The sequence below is a fragment of the Cygnus atratus genome, chromosome 7, assembly GCF_013377495.2.
Source record: "Cygnus atratus isolate AKBS03 ecotype Queensland, Australia chromosome 7, CAtr_DNAZoo_HiC_assembly, whole genome shotgun sequence".
NCBI classification, from domain to species: Eukaryota; Metazoa; Chordata; class Aves; order Anseriformes; family Anatidae; genus Cygnus; species Cygnus atratus.
Window position 1 is genome coordinate 24,377,777 of NC_066368.1, and position 14,691 is coordinate 24,392,467.

General features: G+C 48.5%; 1 protein-coding gene across 2 annotated transcripts in view; it reads right to left on the minus strand.

Moving 5' to 3' along the window:
• Window positions 1-529: 529 nt before the first annotated feature.
• The window catches only part of OIT3 (oncoprotein induced transcript 3), a 28,748-nt gene continuing 14,586 nt past the window's right edge, over window positions 530-14,691 (minus strand). Inside the window, exons 5-9 of one of the 2 annotated variants that reach the window (XM_050711844.1) lie at window positions 13,228-13,350; window positions 7,851-8,011; window positions 6,908-7,323; window positions 2,901-3,000; window positions 530-1,481 (exon numbers count right to left, since the gene is read on the minus strand). In XM_050711844.1, the coding sequence (XP_050567801.1) occupies window positions 1,293-1,481; window positions 2,901-3,000; window positions 6,908-7,323; window positions 7,851-8,011; window positions 13,228-13,350 (989 nt within the window). In that variant the 3' untranslated portion in view covers window positions 530-1,292. The remainder of the gene's footprint in view (window positions 1,482-2,900; window positions 3,001-6,907; window positions 7,324-7,850; window positions 8,012-13,227; window positions 13,351-14,691) is intronic. The other variant, XM_050711845.1, reaches the window with a different exon arrangement.

Sequence of the window (14,691 nt, forward strand, 5' to 3'; positions counted from 1 at the left end):
AACATGAAACTTCCTGCAGAAAACCCAATGACTCCACTGCACTGCCATAGCCAGTGGTGGAGAAAGGTCCTTCCACATTTACTCTCCAGCCCTGCCTCTCTCGCCTCGTCCCTCGCTGCTCGCTGTGCCTCCTGCCTTCCATCCCGCATTCCTCATCCTTCACCACACAGCGCTCCTGCTCCGGCGTGACACCCACAGGACCCCAAGCTGATCATCCATTTTATTTTCTTTGGAAGGAGTTTGGTGGCCCAAAGGGATTCCTGACAAGCATCGTGTTGCCGCTGTCACCGTAATTGTGTCTCTAGACAGTTCTCCCCCATCAGGAGGCTGTGCACGCACAGTCACTCAGACGATGCTGCAACATCTCCTGCCACCAGGCTCACTGGTCACAACCCTGTCCCAAGAACCATCCACGTTTACAGCAGTCGTTTGTAATGTGCCGTGCTCAAATCCCTTTGTCAGAGCCACAGCCTCTTAGTCCAGGGTAATCCATTACAGCTTTCAAACACAGACTCGGTAGCAGCATGCTCGGGGGCAGGTGTTTATAGATTTTTAATGATCTTTTTCTTACAATCGAGGTGCTACAGCACTTACAAAAGGCACCGTGTTGCTTGGGGATGTGGGGGGAGAAGAGAGAGAAAAATAATGAGATGCTAAATACAACAAGAAACACTGTTAAACTGCATGCAATTATCAAAAGACAATAAAAAAAAGTTATTAAATACCTTTTGCTATTTAAAAATAACATTAAGATGTGCCTGTGATAGACCTGAGCTTTAGCTGCCTGTAATGACAACTGCTTCATAGCTCCAAGGGACTTGCACGTTACAGGATACATATTTTTATACATATTTTTATTAATGGTCATCCAAAATCACAGCACACCCAAAAGCTTCAGCATCACTCACAGAACTGCAGAGCAAACATGTTCAGCTACAACACTGTTTTTATCATCTGAAGAGAGAAGGGCTTGAGTAACGTGTTTAGTCCAGGACGGACAGTCCTGTGGAGCCTGTGGGTGGACGTAGGGAAAGACAAAGTTTGGTAACGCTTCAAGCCTGAAAAGCAACAGGGTCCCTTCAACCAAGAGAAACAGAGGTAAAACCAAACTGTTCTGCAGAAGGCTGTGTGCCGAGCGTACTTCACAAATCATCAGCACGCAGCTAAGGAAACAAGGCCTGAGGTACGAGTGGGGCTTTGCCAAATACCTCTCTTTTCTCAGACCACCGTGAAAGAAGGCATCGATAAGAAAGGTTGGTCTCAGGTGGAGGTGCTGTTCCAAGGGATGGGTGTTAGTCTTCAAAGTCAATTCTGATGGGGCCGCCCGTCAGGATGTGCTTTGCCACGTGACTGGCCTCCTCCTCTCCCTCCTCCTCCTCTCTCCCAGCCGACCTGCGCACCCGCCGCCGGCAGCCCTGTGCGCAGCGGGAGCTCTCGTCCAGCGCCCCGCACACGAGGATGCGGCAGTGCAGGAACACCTCCTGGAGAGACAGCAGGCGTGAGTTACAGGGAACAGCCCCTTCGCTTCCACACCAGCGAGCTCTTTACCCACCACTGCCATCCACAGCCATGCTGGCCGAGCCATCAGTTCTCCTGTGTGCCTAGGAGAGGGCACGTTTTCCAAAGCACCCAGCCGAGATCTGCACCCAGCACCGAGTCTGCCTCTTAGCCAAGGGCTAGACAGGGAACGTGAAGGCGTGAAGTGAAATGAAGGGATGAAAACGCCAGGAATAAGCTTGGATGAGCTCACGTGAACTGGTAGGAGCTGCGTGGCAGGAAGAAGGCCAAGAACGCATGAAGCCTCACAAGGAGATGGATGATAGAAACGTGCAAGGGAATTTGACAAGAGGTGGGGAACATAAAGACAAGAGACTGATGGGCAAGGGAGGAAAATGCAGCTTGATGAAGGGTTAAAACTGGCAGCAGAGGGGAAGAGAGCACGAAGGGCAGGGAGACAGCTGCTCTTTCTTTCAGCACAGTCAAGGCAGTCAGTGACAAGACTGCTGCTCCCTGCCCTTTAGATGACAAGGACAGAAAGCAAGCCGTGATTAGGAAAGCAAATGTTTTGAGTGTTGGTCAATGGTGAGGTCTGAAGCATGTGCATCCTCCCATGCAGTGGATTTTGGAGGCAGCAGTGTTAACCAGACAGCCAAGTAAAATTTGTGAATTTTGGAAGATCTCATCCTTTTTAACCATACTGAGGCTCTGCAGGGGCTGGAGAGGAAACTTTATGCCTTTTGGAGCAAGCAGCATTGGCTGAGCATAACAACAGTGATAGAAATACCCGATTTCTTCCAGCACAGAAAAGGAATGCTATTTGCTTTAGGAAGACGGCATTATCCTTCTGCTGTCCTGCTACCACAGAGCTTCTGCCCCAAACTGCCACCAGCCTGGGCAGCCTGGTTTCACACTGAATTAAACAGTACCTGGAAACCTCATATCTCGAAACCTGAGGGGCATCTGTTCAAACAGCCCGAGAAGGTATAAGGTTGAAGAGATTCAAAACTATAAATCGTCTTGTTTTAAAGACAGGACACTGTGCAATGTGGCTAACTGCCTGGGTTTCTCTTTGGTGACTGGAAACACAAACACTTTTCTCTCCCAGCATACCAGGGACCCCAAAGACTACACTGGAAACAATAACAATTTTAGCTTGCTATACCATTTATGTTCGATGGCTGTCCCTTCATATTTATTTCAAATTTACTTGTTTTTAACACTCTCTTTTAAAGTACCTGTGTCAAGCTCCTGAAAGAAACAGCAGCTGGAATAGGCACAGCAGTATCTGCCTTGAGCCAGGCATCCCTCCTCTTGGTACTCTAATACAGCCAATTCTGTGCTGAGGCTCCTTGGTCAGATCAGGGCTGATGCAATGTCTTAGAGGTGGGTTTTGAGCTTACCTTGTTGTCTTTGCCCACAAACTTAAACACAGGAACCTGGAAATGCTTGGCAAGATGGTCTTTTGACGTGTACTGTTTCACCGAATCATCAGAAACACAGCTGAGGAAAGCAGAGAGAAAGGATTTAATGGGTTTCCCAGAAATGGAAAAGAGAGACCAAAAAACATCCCAGCCTATTAAACCATAGAAAGGAAAGGAGGGCTTGGCTCTCTCGAGCTAAGCTACCATCCATGTTACTTCCTCTTTGGCCACAGGAGAAAATTCGGGAATGATGGGGAAAACAACAGCGATGATAATAGCATATCCAGACAAAGAACAGCTCAGCAGCAGAGAGCTGGCAGGACGTGGTCCAGTCCCCTTGGCGGAGGGACTGCCAGAGAGCTGCAGTCAAATTTGTCCTCATTTCACCCTCCTCTCAATTCACTATTGCAACAGTCTGCAGTGATCAGTGGAGCTGTGATACATACATACTGCACTGGGTACTTTCTGTATACACACATATATGCAAGTAATTTATGCTTGAAGAAGCCTTTACCCACGTTACTGAGATATCGCAGAAGACAAACACAAAACATCAGATCTATTTTGCTTTACACCATGTACATTTTCTTCCTGTTGGGCTTGGTTGGTCAGCTCCAATTACAGCTAAAATTCTTAACTTCAGCTTCTCCATCACTAGTACTAGACTACAGTCATGTGTAAAGGGTCACGGAACTGCAAGAAAATAAACTACTTCTATAGAAGGTCACATTTCTGGTCCGGTCTACTTATAAACTACTAAAGCCTAGATGGATTTTGACAGAGAAGCAGCAAGGCAAAAGGTTATGGTGACTCGATAGTTACCGCTGCCTAACACAATCCTCTAGGTGCTCTGAGGGGCACGGATGCTGCTGTTACACTGTACCACAGCACAGCTTGGCCCTTCTAGAAAGGTAACCCCGGAAATGTGGACCTCGCCAGACATACAGACATACATATATTAAAATGTGGTGGTGGAAAGGACAAGAGGTAACAGTGTGGCAGCTCCAAGTCTTTCTCCTGAAGCTTCTTTCTCTCTCAGCTTCCTTCTCTGCCCCAGAAATACGTAAGGCATTGTCAGAAATGCTGACATTTGACAGGCTCAATTAGCAAAGAGCAGCAAACCCCACACCTACACGTACCTCTGCCTTCTCTAGAACCTGTGCTTGGATATCTCTGTGCTGTTCGACTGACTAGGCTCCGTGGGTCAGCCTGCTGCAATTCCTCCAGAACTGCCCCCCTGCTACGTGTGCAGAACAGCAGTGCATGGTCAGGGGAGTGCTAAGCGTTGGACTGAGCCTAGGGAGGCAAACTTGTCTGGGACGCAAACACAGGCATCCGTAGGAAGCTAATAAATTAACACTGTGCATCTAGAAAAGGTGACAGGGATTCTCCAGCTTGAGGCCAAATGTTAGATGTTGTTTAGGAGAAAATTGCTTTAAAAGTAGCATTCCTAAAGGCACTCGATTGTGGAGAATGACAAAGTCACCTCAGAGGCCCATTCTTGTTTGTCAGTATATAAACTCTGATGACTCCTGGATGCTGTCTCAAACCGACTCCTGAATCCCAGTTTCTCTGCAGATTCTCCACACTGGCTGCAAGAAACCTACCAGTCTGGGGCAGGGAGAAGGAAAAATGAACATGGAGGAACCAGGGATAGATGCACAGAGCCCCTGCCATGCCCCCGAGTCTGTCTTACCACAGGTTGCCACAAATGCATTGCTCTGACCCTACTACTGGGGGGCTGCAGGGCAGAGAGGAGGGCTTGGGGACCACGATAAGCACCCAGACTGCAAACGTGGGGCAGCACAGCAGGAAGAGCGCTGCAACGGAGCCCCCTTAACCACGTTGTGCACAGATAAACTGCGGCCTCTGCCCACGTCAGCTCACACGGGACTGCCCTCAGTGACATGACCTCGCGCCGGATGTCCCAGGGAGCTGCAGTGCTTATCGCCCGTGCCACTGGTCAGTGCCTTTTATTTATTTTTGAGAAAGAGGAAGGGCAAGGGCAGAAGCCAGAGGGCTGCTTGGGGGCTGGCTGGGCTAGCAGCAGTATGGTGTATTACAGAGCCTGTGGAGAAGGCACTGGGAAAATCCTGATTTCCAGGGGGGACACGACAGCTGTGGGAGAGGTGCTGAGGGGTGGCACATCCTGCCAGCTGGAGACAGGAGGGAATTAAGGGGGACGAAAGTAGGAGAGGAGTTTTCCCATCCCTCAGCCTGCAGTATAGCCCCTCAAATTTAAACAGCGTGTCCCTCTGGAAGTCTCAGCTGCAGTTAACTCCTGTGGATCTGATCCTAAGCAATCAAACTGACTTAAAAATCTCGTCTTTATTGCCTTGGGCTTTTGGGGCTGGGTTGACGGAAGGCAACAGGGTAATTGCAGAACTGCTCGTAGCACAGACTGAGCTTGTAGCTCATTTGACTTTTTAATTGCTGCAAGCACAGCGAGAGCCAAAGAGCTCCAGTTAGCCCGGCAGCACATCCTTAGCCCTTGGGCCAAACGAGCGGTACCTAACTACAGCCCGGCACGGGGGCTGGCCTGTCGGGGCACCAGGCATGTGGTGATGGCCGCGGAGCTGAGCAGGCTGGATGGGAGTTCCAGCCAGCCTCCTCCAGACCAGCTTTCCCTACCGTGAAGTTTTAATGCCCTCTGCAGGATAACAGCACCAAAGGGGCTGCTGCTGCCTTCCCCACCGGGAGGAAAACCTTTCTTTACCAGAAAGGTCCTGGCTGCTTGCTGTGTAATTCCTCAAACCAGTGCTGCGGTAAATAAAAGAGATGGCATTTTCTGCCTCCTCTCATCTCTATTCAGCTCAGGTTTTGGCCACTGTTTTGAAGGGCCATCATTTTTACTCGTGGTGGGAAAGGAAGGAATGTTTGGAGCCTTGAGTTTGCCAGGGTCCACAGGGACAGCCAGGGAGTCGATAAATCAACCCTCCCGTTACAAATCTGCTCACAAACCCCCAGAATGTCACGTACTGACGGACCGCAGCCTCGGTTGGAGGGAGAGCAAGTAATGCTGAAACCCTTGCGAGAGAGAAACGAAAGCAGTATCTTTGTGTGCTGTACTCCCTTTTGCTACCAGACAGTTGCACAGGACCTGTCACCACCAGCTGTGACAGTGGGTGATTCAGCCTGGCAGCTGAGGAAGCAATTGTCGTCCTTATTAGACAGTTTGGCTGGCAGAACACAGGGCTCACACGAGGCCAGTCCCTTAACTGGTGGCTCTGACACTCGAGTATGCCTTTGGCAGGACTTTCCTGCCCACAGGAGAGCAGACTCGCTGTCTGGTGTGGCTGCCAGGCACTGCTGGGTGCACACACGCCACAAGCAACGTGGCATCACGGCGCTGCCACCCCAACGAGCCCATGAAAACAGGCATCACCTTAGGAGCCAGAGCAGACCCCGACCTCTGACGTGACCAGATTCCCCGAGCTTTTCACTAGCACCTCCTGGAAATGTCACTGCCCCCAAACCAACCCCAGTGGGCCTAGGGTCCTCCCTCGGGGATTGCTGCACTGATAACAGGCATCAGGGAGAGAGCAGAGCACGGGGAGCTCTTGGAGCTCCAGCCAGCACCAGCCACGGAGTCTTCTGGCACACGCTATAGGAAAAAATTAAGAAACTTCCTCCAGTTCCTGGGCAGCTGCATGGCAGTGGCACATAGCCACTGGGGCGCTGCTGATCGACCAGGAACTGCGGGCTGGCAGAGAGGACGTCAACAAGGATCTCCCTTTTACGGGAGCCAAGTCAGTTATCCACAGGTCTAATTACAGAAAAAGATGCCCCGTAAAGGCTGCACTTGCAGCACCCTCTTTTACTGCCCCCCACTCTTTCTCCCAGCATGACAGGATGGGTGCTGGCTGCTGGTGATTACGAGGAACACAGCAGAAGTGACAGCACTTCCCAGCTCACACAGGCAGCGTGACTTAGCCCACTGCCACTTTCCATCCAAGAGCCAGCAAGGAAGGGAACAGTGAACTCACCCGTCTTGAATCAGGTAGTACTTGAGGATCTCATCGATTTTGGAGGTGGGAGTGGCAAAGCAGCTCTCTACCAGCGTCTCCAGTCCATTGACATGCACCAAGGGTTCAATCCCAAAGTACAGAGAGTCCCGAAGCTTGAGGGTGGGAAGGGCACCCCTGTAGGGTTCATCAAAGTCTTTATCTTTGAAAATCTCAAGAGTGAAGGGGAAGATGCCCTGGTTGCGACTCATTATTTCCAAGGGCGAGTTCTTTAGGTTGGGCACGTAACCTTCGGAGATGGTGTACCGGCGCGGGAACTCACAGGTCACCGGGATCAGCAGCTTGCTGGTGCGGACAATGATGTCCCCGTTGCTCCCTGGAGTCTGCTTTGGCAAGCCGGTCACCAGATTGGTGGCAATGATTTTATCATTTATCACCTGCAGCAAAAAAGGGGGTTTAAAGGAAAGGGGAGGTCACTGAGAAAGGCCTCTCTGAGGTCAGATCAGCAGCTGAATTTATCTTGTGCAGAAAACTCAGACATAAAAGAGCCACTGCGAATAGAGCTTATGAATTTATCCACTGCAACTAGAGCGATATTCATCTTCACTTACTACCCAAGGGCCTCTGCCAGTTTGCTGCTAACCTGGATGCACTGGACTCCTGCACCAAGCAGGGGAGCTGGCTTCCAAGTTGCCACCCACCTGGTGAAAGGCACTCTCTGGTTCCTGACCAGCTGCCAGTGCAACCTCCAAAACGTGCTCTGGGACCAGATACTGCCTCAACAGGAGGCTCAAGAACGGCACCACTGGCCTTTTCCACACCAGGATGATGGTGAAGCCACCTCTGTGAAGCAGTAGGTGAGCCTGCACCCCCATGCTGATGCAACTTTTTTCCCCAGAGGCCATGAAACAAGTCCCCAAATCTGAGAGATCCCAAGAGGCAGGACAGCAATGGTTGTACATACATCCACAACGGTGCCGCAGGACTTCAAGGAGAAATGGATGTTGACGTGAGTGCCATTGGATACCCCTTTGCAGGAAGTGTTGATGAGGGAAAGGTCCAGGCCTCCAACCAGGTCCTTTGGGATGCTCACCTCAATAGAGCTCGACTTGCACAGCACTGGAACTACAAGAAAAGGCCCAAAATAAGTCCGCACTGCAAGTCTACCAGGGTGCTGGGGAAGGGCTATATCAATTACTATGAAAAAAGGGGGATCGTATGTTGCATTTATAATTCTATCTTGCTGTAGTAATTTAAGTACCTATCTTAAACTCACACCTATGCAACAGACCTCCTGAGCTACCACTGCCCCAAGTTTTCTGGTGCAGGGCTGCCACAAAAGAAGACAATGATGACAGCTACACAGCAGCAGAAACTTAGCTATGCAGCATTTCCAGCTGCACTTTATGCTCAGCACAGGTCTGACTGATTAGCCCCAGCACTGCTGTCCTGCGAAAAGCCTTTCCCAGAAACAGTTATCAAATTCACAACACCCCAGGCAAAGCCATTTTTAAGACCCTTTATCAGGTTTTACATCAAACACAGAACGTGTCAAAACAAGGCAGAATGACTCCATATGGATGCCTAGCCAAAATGGAAGCATCTCAAAATGACATAATAATCAGTATTTTTATGAGCAACATACCCAGCTCTGACAAACTCGATTAGCTCCTTCCACCTCTTACCAAACTATTTTTAATTTTCATAAAAGACTTCCAAGTGAGCTTTATTTTTCATTTAAATTCTACTACATAAGAAGTGGGAGAAAGTGCACAGACTGGACAAAATGAAAAAGGTAAAGAACGGGAAATAACTTCCATTATAGAAGTAACTGTTACACGTATTCCTTGGTTGGATACATATCTATTGAGTTAGATACAGGGCAAGCATACTGTTGCTTGTATTTTGGTCCCTTCTCAACCAGAAAAATAAACCCTCTCTAGAATTATCATTTAACATATTTTAAAATCACATGACAAAACTTTCTGCAAATATACCTGCTCCCCAAGCTTTTCCTTAAAATTAATTATACTCCCCATCCTTGACATTCCCATGATCTGTCTCCCCCTAATTCTGATCAAGTTTATATAATCTAGGATTATGGATTTTGGACACTAGGAACACTTCTAAAACCTGTCCCCCTCCAAAAGAAAATTCTCCTGTCCCAGCTAAAGTATATTTGTAACAGTTACTGTGTATCTGGAGGGAATATATTTTTTTAAAAGCTCATTATTTTCAAGGTAATATGCTAAAATATATGCAGCGTGCCCAAAGCAATACGCTCTCCTAATGACATTACTGGGTTAGGATGGAAAATTAATGAACTAAGAATTACCTGAACTTTTCCCCCACCCACAGAAGAAGGCAAGTGGGAATAACTGAGCAAGTCAAATGGCAAAGCTCACAAGGAGACAAAGGGACTTGGAGAACGCAGTGCAATGCAGACAGAGAGAAGAATATCCCCTGGAGAACGGAATGGCTCGATGCGGGTTTAGAGCTTCACTGTTCTAGTGACTCCTTGATGAATACAAACAATGCTTTCGTAAGGGTGTACTTCTGGGCAAGAGGGTTTGGATCCCAACTGCAATTCTGCAGAGTTCAGCACCACTTTTGTTCATGCTGTGTCTGCTTCTAAATGTCTTTGGCACTAAAGGGAAGAAAGGAGAAACAACTGCGCTATTTAACCACTGCTCTGGCACTGCCCATGTGCCTCCCACCACCTAGGCACAGAAACAAGTGCATGAAAGCAGGTGTGGCTATTCCTGTGAGCAGCTCTACTTGTGATTCAAGCTCACTCGCCGCTGCTGAGCAAAGCGCTCTGGGAAACTCCTCAGAAGAACTTGTAATGTAATTCAAACCGCGTTAGACATTTGCACACCGAGGAGTAATCAATACTAGGAACCGTGCTTCCATTCTCTCAGCTTCACGTTGTGGTGCAAGCAGAGACCGCTTGTAGCAGCGTGATTCAGCTCTGAGCACTCCTGGTTCCCCCAGGACAGACAACGAGGACGCGGGGCGGCTGATGAGGAGCTGGCAAGGCAGTGGTGACCGCGTGCAGGCATTATTCCAGAGCAGGGGATGAGCTCCCGACTGCCAGGACCGAGATGCACAGCAGAAATGAGTAATCCTGGGTGCCAGGGAACCCTCTTTTAGTCACAGAACTTTGCATCCATTCAGGGAGCTGCGCTCTCCTGTCTTGCTGTCACAGGTGCACCCCGGCCTGGCTCAGTGCAGCCTGTGAGGCTCCTCGAAGCCTCACTGAGGCTATGCCAGTCAAACGGGTCGATTCCTCACCCTCTTGCAGAGCATCTGTGAGTGCTGACACACTCCTTGTTACGCACCTTGAACAACTGTCCTTCCCTGCAAGGTACCCTGAGCATGGGAGGAAGCTTGTGGCCAGGCCAGTGCTTACATTGCTGCCAGCAGTTGGCACCCTGATCCTTATCCAGCCCGTGGCTCCCTCCTCAGCCTCTCAAAAAACAGCTGCTTGGAGCAGGGGCTATCGTTTTGTGTAGTAGAACAAGCTGTATCGTTTTTTCTCAGTAGAACTGGCTCCCTGCTGCTGGGGAGCCCTGAACCACTCCTACAAACACAAATAAGCGACACCATCATTCCCTGTGGAACACACACACAACTTGGACATGGGAGAGGAGAAAAGCATTTCACCATCACACTTCAAAAAGAGGTGGGGTATGAAGGTGGTCTACAAAACTCCAGGTGGTATGGTTGGCTGGGATCCTTGTGGGAAAATGGCAACCCAGGCTGTGATTTCTGTGGGGGAAGATTAATATTTGTTCCGAAAATATAGGCAGTGCAGGGGAGGGTTGATAAGGTGCAGATCCAATGCTCCAGGCAACTGTGCCTGCCCTGCACCGTTAATTGTATCACTATAAACCTGATTAAATCCATAAAGAATTGTGTGGTACGGTTTCAGATATATTCTGTCATATCTCCTCAAAATTGCAGACGGCTGGATAGGGACATAAATTCATGAAATGCAAAAGAACAAGCAATCTTGCTTGATGAGATGTCATATCCCGAGCCCTAGCTCAGCAACCGGCAGCGCTGCCAGTCTCATTACCAGCCTCCAAAGGAGGAGAAATGTTGGCTGGGAAACGTGTGGCCTTCTATCCCTGCTGGGGTTGCCTCGGGGAGCCAGACTGAAGAACATTGCTCCTTTCTGGCCTGTATCCATCAATCACACCTTCAAGCAACAAGAATAATCACAGCTCTTGGAAATCCCCATCCCCACCTGGCTCTGCTGAAGCAGTAAGCAGCACCGAATCCCAAGGGCGCAGTGCTCACCCCTGGAAACAGGATGACAGACTCGAGGTGTGAAAAGGAAGCTCAGGTTGCACCCAAATGAATTCAAAATGCCAAAGCAGGGGATTCCAGGCAGCAGAGGGCAACTCAGCCCTGCTGCAGGCAGCCATCAGCCTTAGCTTTGCCTGCAGGGCAGCAAAGACAGGATCTCTGCAGATGCAGCACTTTCTTCCAGGCTCTTGGCAAGTCTTTTTCTGCTACATAAGCAATTCCAAGCACTTAGGTATTTGAGCGGTGGGGAGAGAAGGGGATAAGGAGATGCCACTGTTCCTGTGTCACTCCCAAGGGAGTGAGGCTGGGATGTGGCACTCCAGAAGAACAACCAGCTGCCCCAACTGCAAGGCTCGCTCCTTTCCAGGGACGCCCCTACATCATTCACCATGCACCTTCCTACCCAGAAGACCCACAGCTAAACGGCCTCCTTTCCTGCACGGCCACCAGCCACCCTTGCCCTGCAGGACTGTGCTTGTGATGTGGTTTAACAGTCACACGCGCACGGGATAAAACAGACACTGCTGAATCCCTTTCATTCTTGAAATGAATTTAATTTCATTTCTTGAAATGAAAGGGAATCATTATATATATATATATATATATAAATACCTGTCTTCCCTCTAATTCTTGTGCTAATTTTATATGACTGCAAAATTAGCCTTGCATGGCTTGAATTTCTACAAAGCTTAGAGCAGAAATTGCACCAAGTAGAATGATTCCAGCAGCCCCTCTGGGGCTGATCTGCCGCGTTGGCCACCATGAAGTCTGGATCTGTTTCTCTAAGTGATGCCTGGGCAGTTTGCAACACATCAGACCACCAGAGATTCAGCGTGGTCTGTCCCTACCAGGGCATGCCCCTTCTCCAGCTTTGTGCCGTGTCTGCCAGGACTACAAAGTGGTCTGGTAAGTCAGACGAGGCCAACAGAGAACATGACCTCTGCCTGCCTTTTGTGCACCCACATCGCTCTCTCAGCGCACAGTTCTGAACTTTATGCCCCTTCAGCAGAGGATCACAGTAGACATCTCTGTGAGACGCAGGCTGCTCGTTGCTTTCAGCACCTCAGGGGGTCAGCTAGATGTAGGATTATGAGGCCCAAAAGATTCCTGGATGCAAGTCCTGGATTATAAGAAGTCACTGCATAAGCAGCTACAGACTCTCTGCTTAACTCTCAATAGCCTCAGGACCTTCCTCCCTGATCCTCTGCCCGCTGCACTCACTGCTCGAGCTAGACTGTCACCTGGGAGCCTGGAGGTATTTGCACAGGAAATCTCACTCAGCTCTTACAACCCAGGAAAGGGAACCTGTTTATTCTAGGCGCATGCCATAGATGCACGTGAGTCGGCGAGGACTTACTCCTGGTGTGCAGGAATGGAGTAGGCTTCATGTGGACGCCTTCCAAGAACAGTGTTGCCCTTACCTCTATGTAGAAGCAGCAACAGTCAATTTTCAGATGCAATCTTGAGCACTTTTCCATGGGACAGCAGAAAAAAAGTACCAGTAACAGAACTAGAGCCTTGCTACAAGGCATGGGAATGCTTACTGGAGTGGCTAATAGAAATTGGGCAAAAAATGCCTCTCTTTTTTTCTTTTAACCTCATTCTTGGAAGTGACTGAACCACTTCAGCTGAAATTTCAAAAGCCCGCTTTGAGGCATGGAAAATTTCAGTTCTAGTAGCGCAAATTTGGCAAAGGCATAAACAGCTGAAGCAGAACAATATAATGGGAGGTGTAATGCAATCTCAATTGTAAGCAAATACTGCCAAACCCGCCTGTGATGCAAGATGCACCCAGCTGGGTCCTGTGTCTCTCTTCTGCTTGGTAAAAAGAGCCATGTCCCTGGGCTGTCAGTTCTGGATGATCTGTCTCTCGTTCGTGACAAAGCTCCATTAACCAAAGTGAAAAGGAGAGACTAACAGAACACAACAAAAACAAGAGGAAAAGTCCCTTCAAATACGCTTTTCATGTGCAGGGACCACAGGCTGTCAGGAGGATTCTTTGCCTGGTCTCCTAATTGTTGACCTACCTTGGCAAGTGTGGTTGTCTTCTGACAGAACAAGTCCCCTCGGACATTCACATTGGTATGAGTCTTCCACTTCAATACAGGTATGGCTGCAGCCTCCATTGTTATTGTGACAGCCTTCGATTTCTGCAAAAGAAAGGAAAATCAGCACACCCTACTCCACAGGAAGCTATGCAGGCCCCAGCATATTCACTGACTAACAGCGTGACCAGCACAGAGCTAGCAGGCAACAGCATGGTGAGAGTTTGCTTCCAAGAAGATGCAGCGCAAACCTATTTTTAATTGTTCAATTCCTGTGTTTGCCGTTTCATCATGAAGTCAACAAGGAATTCCATGAAAAAGCTTACCAACTTAAATCACGTGGTGTAACTGACTTACACAAAGAGGCTGAATAGGCAATCTTCAGCTTGGCCCTTCCTAGCTTCCAAGACATTCTCTAAATCTAAGTGTTTATGTTGTTTCTTACCTCAGAAAGGTGAGGGAAAAATATCTCAGGGAGGACAGACTCCCAGGCAGCCAGTTCCTATCCCCAGCTGGGAACAGCAGAGGGAAGACATGAGGTGGTGGCATACCAGATACTGCTGCATCCCCTTTGTAAGCTGAGGATGAAATTCTGCTTGTAGGAGTTTATTTACCAGGAATTTTGCTTGTTTAAGAGTGAGTTTTTGGCTTATAGGCTTGCTCCCGGAGGTGCATTATTACAGGGACAGAAAGATGCAAGCTCATGGTGTAAGGTTGGTTCCACTCCTAAATTTTTCCCGTCTAAAGTGCAGAGGAGGGAGTGCAGCACAGCTAATTGGGGGATTTCTCATGGTTTTTCTTACACTGTTACTGTTCAGGTGAGGCTGTTCTTTGAGAATCTGAATTTTCATGTAAAACATATTCCCAGCCACTACAGCTGCAGAAGAGTCTGAAAGGGTCATCCCTTTCATACTCTGAAGATTTGAAAAAGTAAAGGAAATAAGATCACTTCCAGTTGTTGGTGGTCTTCTATGATTTTCTATAAAGAATATATCATGGATGGAGGGAGTGGTTGTTTTAAATAATCTTCCCTGATTTTTTTTTAACCTAGCAGAATACTGCTAGATGTTCTCAGCAAAATAGGAGTAAATATAACGTGTATGAATCACGAAGACAAAATATTTCTCCCTAAGCTTGCCATCACAAACGACTGTGTGGTTTTAACTGAAATGTAAAGAAAACAACGGAAAACCCATACTCAATCTGACACATTGCATGGAAAACAACAGCCTCAACACTCCACGTGAGTCAAAGTAACGGGTAAAACATTGTAAAGGAAACACTGAGATACTCTTAACCCCACGCAGTCTGACCAGCTCAGGTAATCAAGCTAAACCTCTTGCATTCATTCTTTTCAGCACCAGCTGTGCGGTGGCTCACAAGTAAATCACACACTCTAATGGCTCACAAAGCTGAGGGCACATCTTCAAAAATATAGCTCACTAA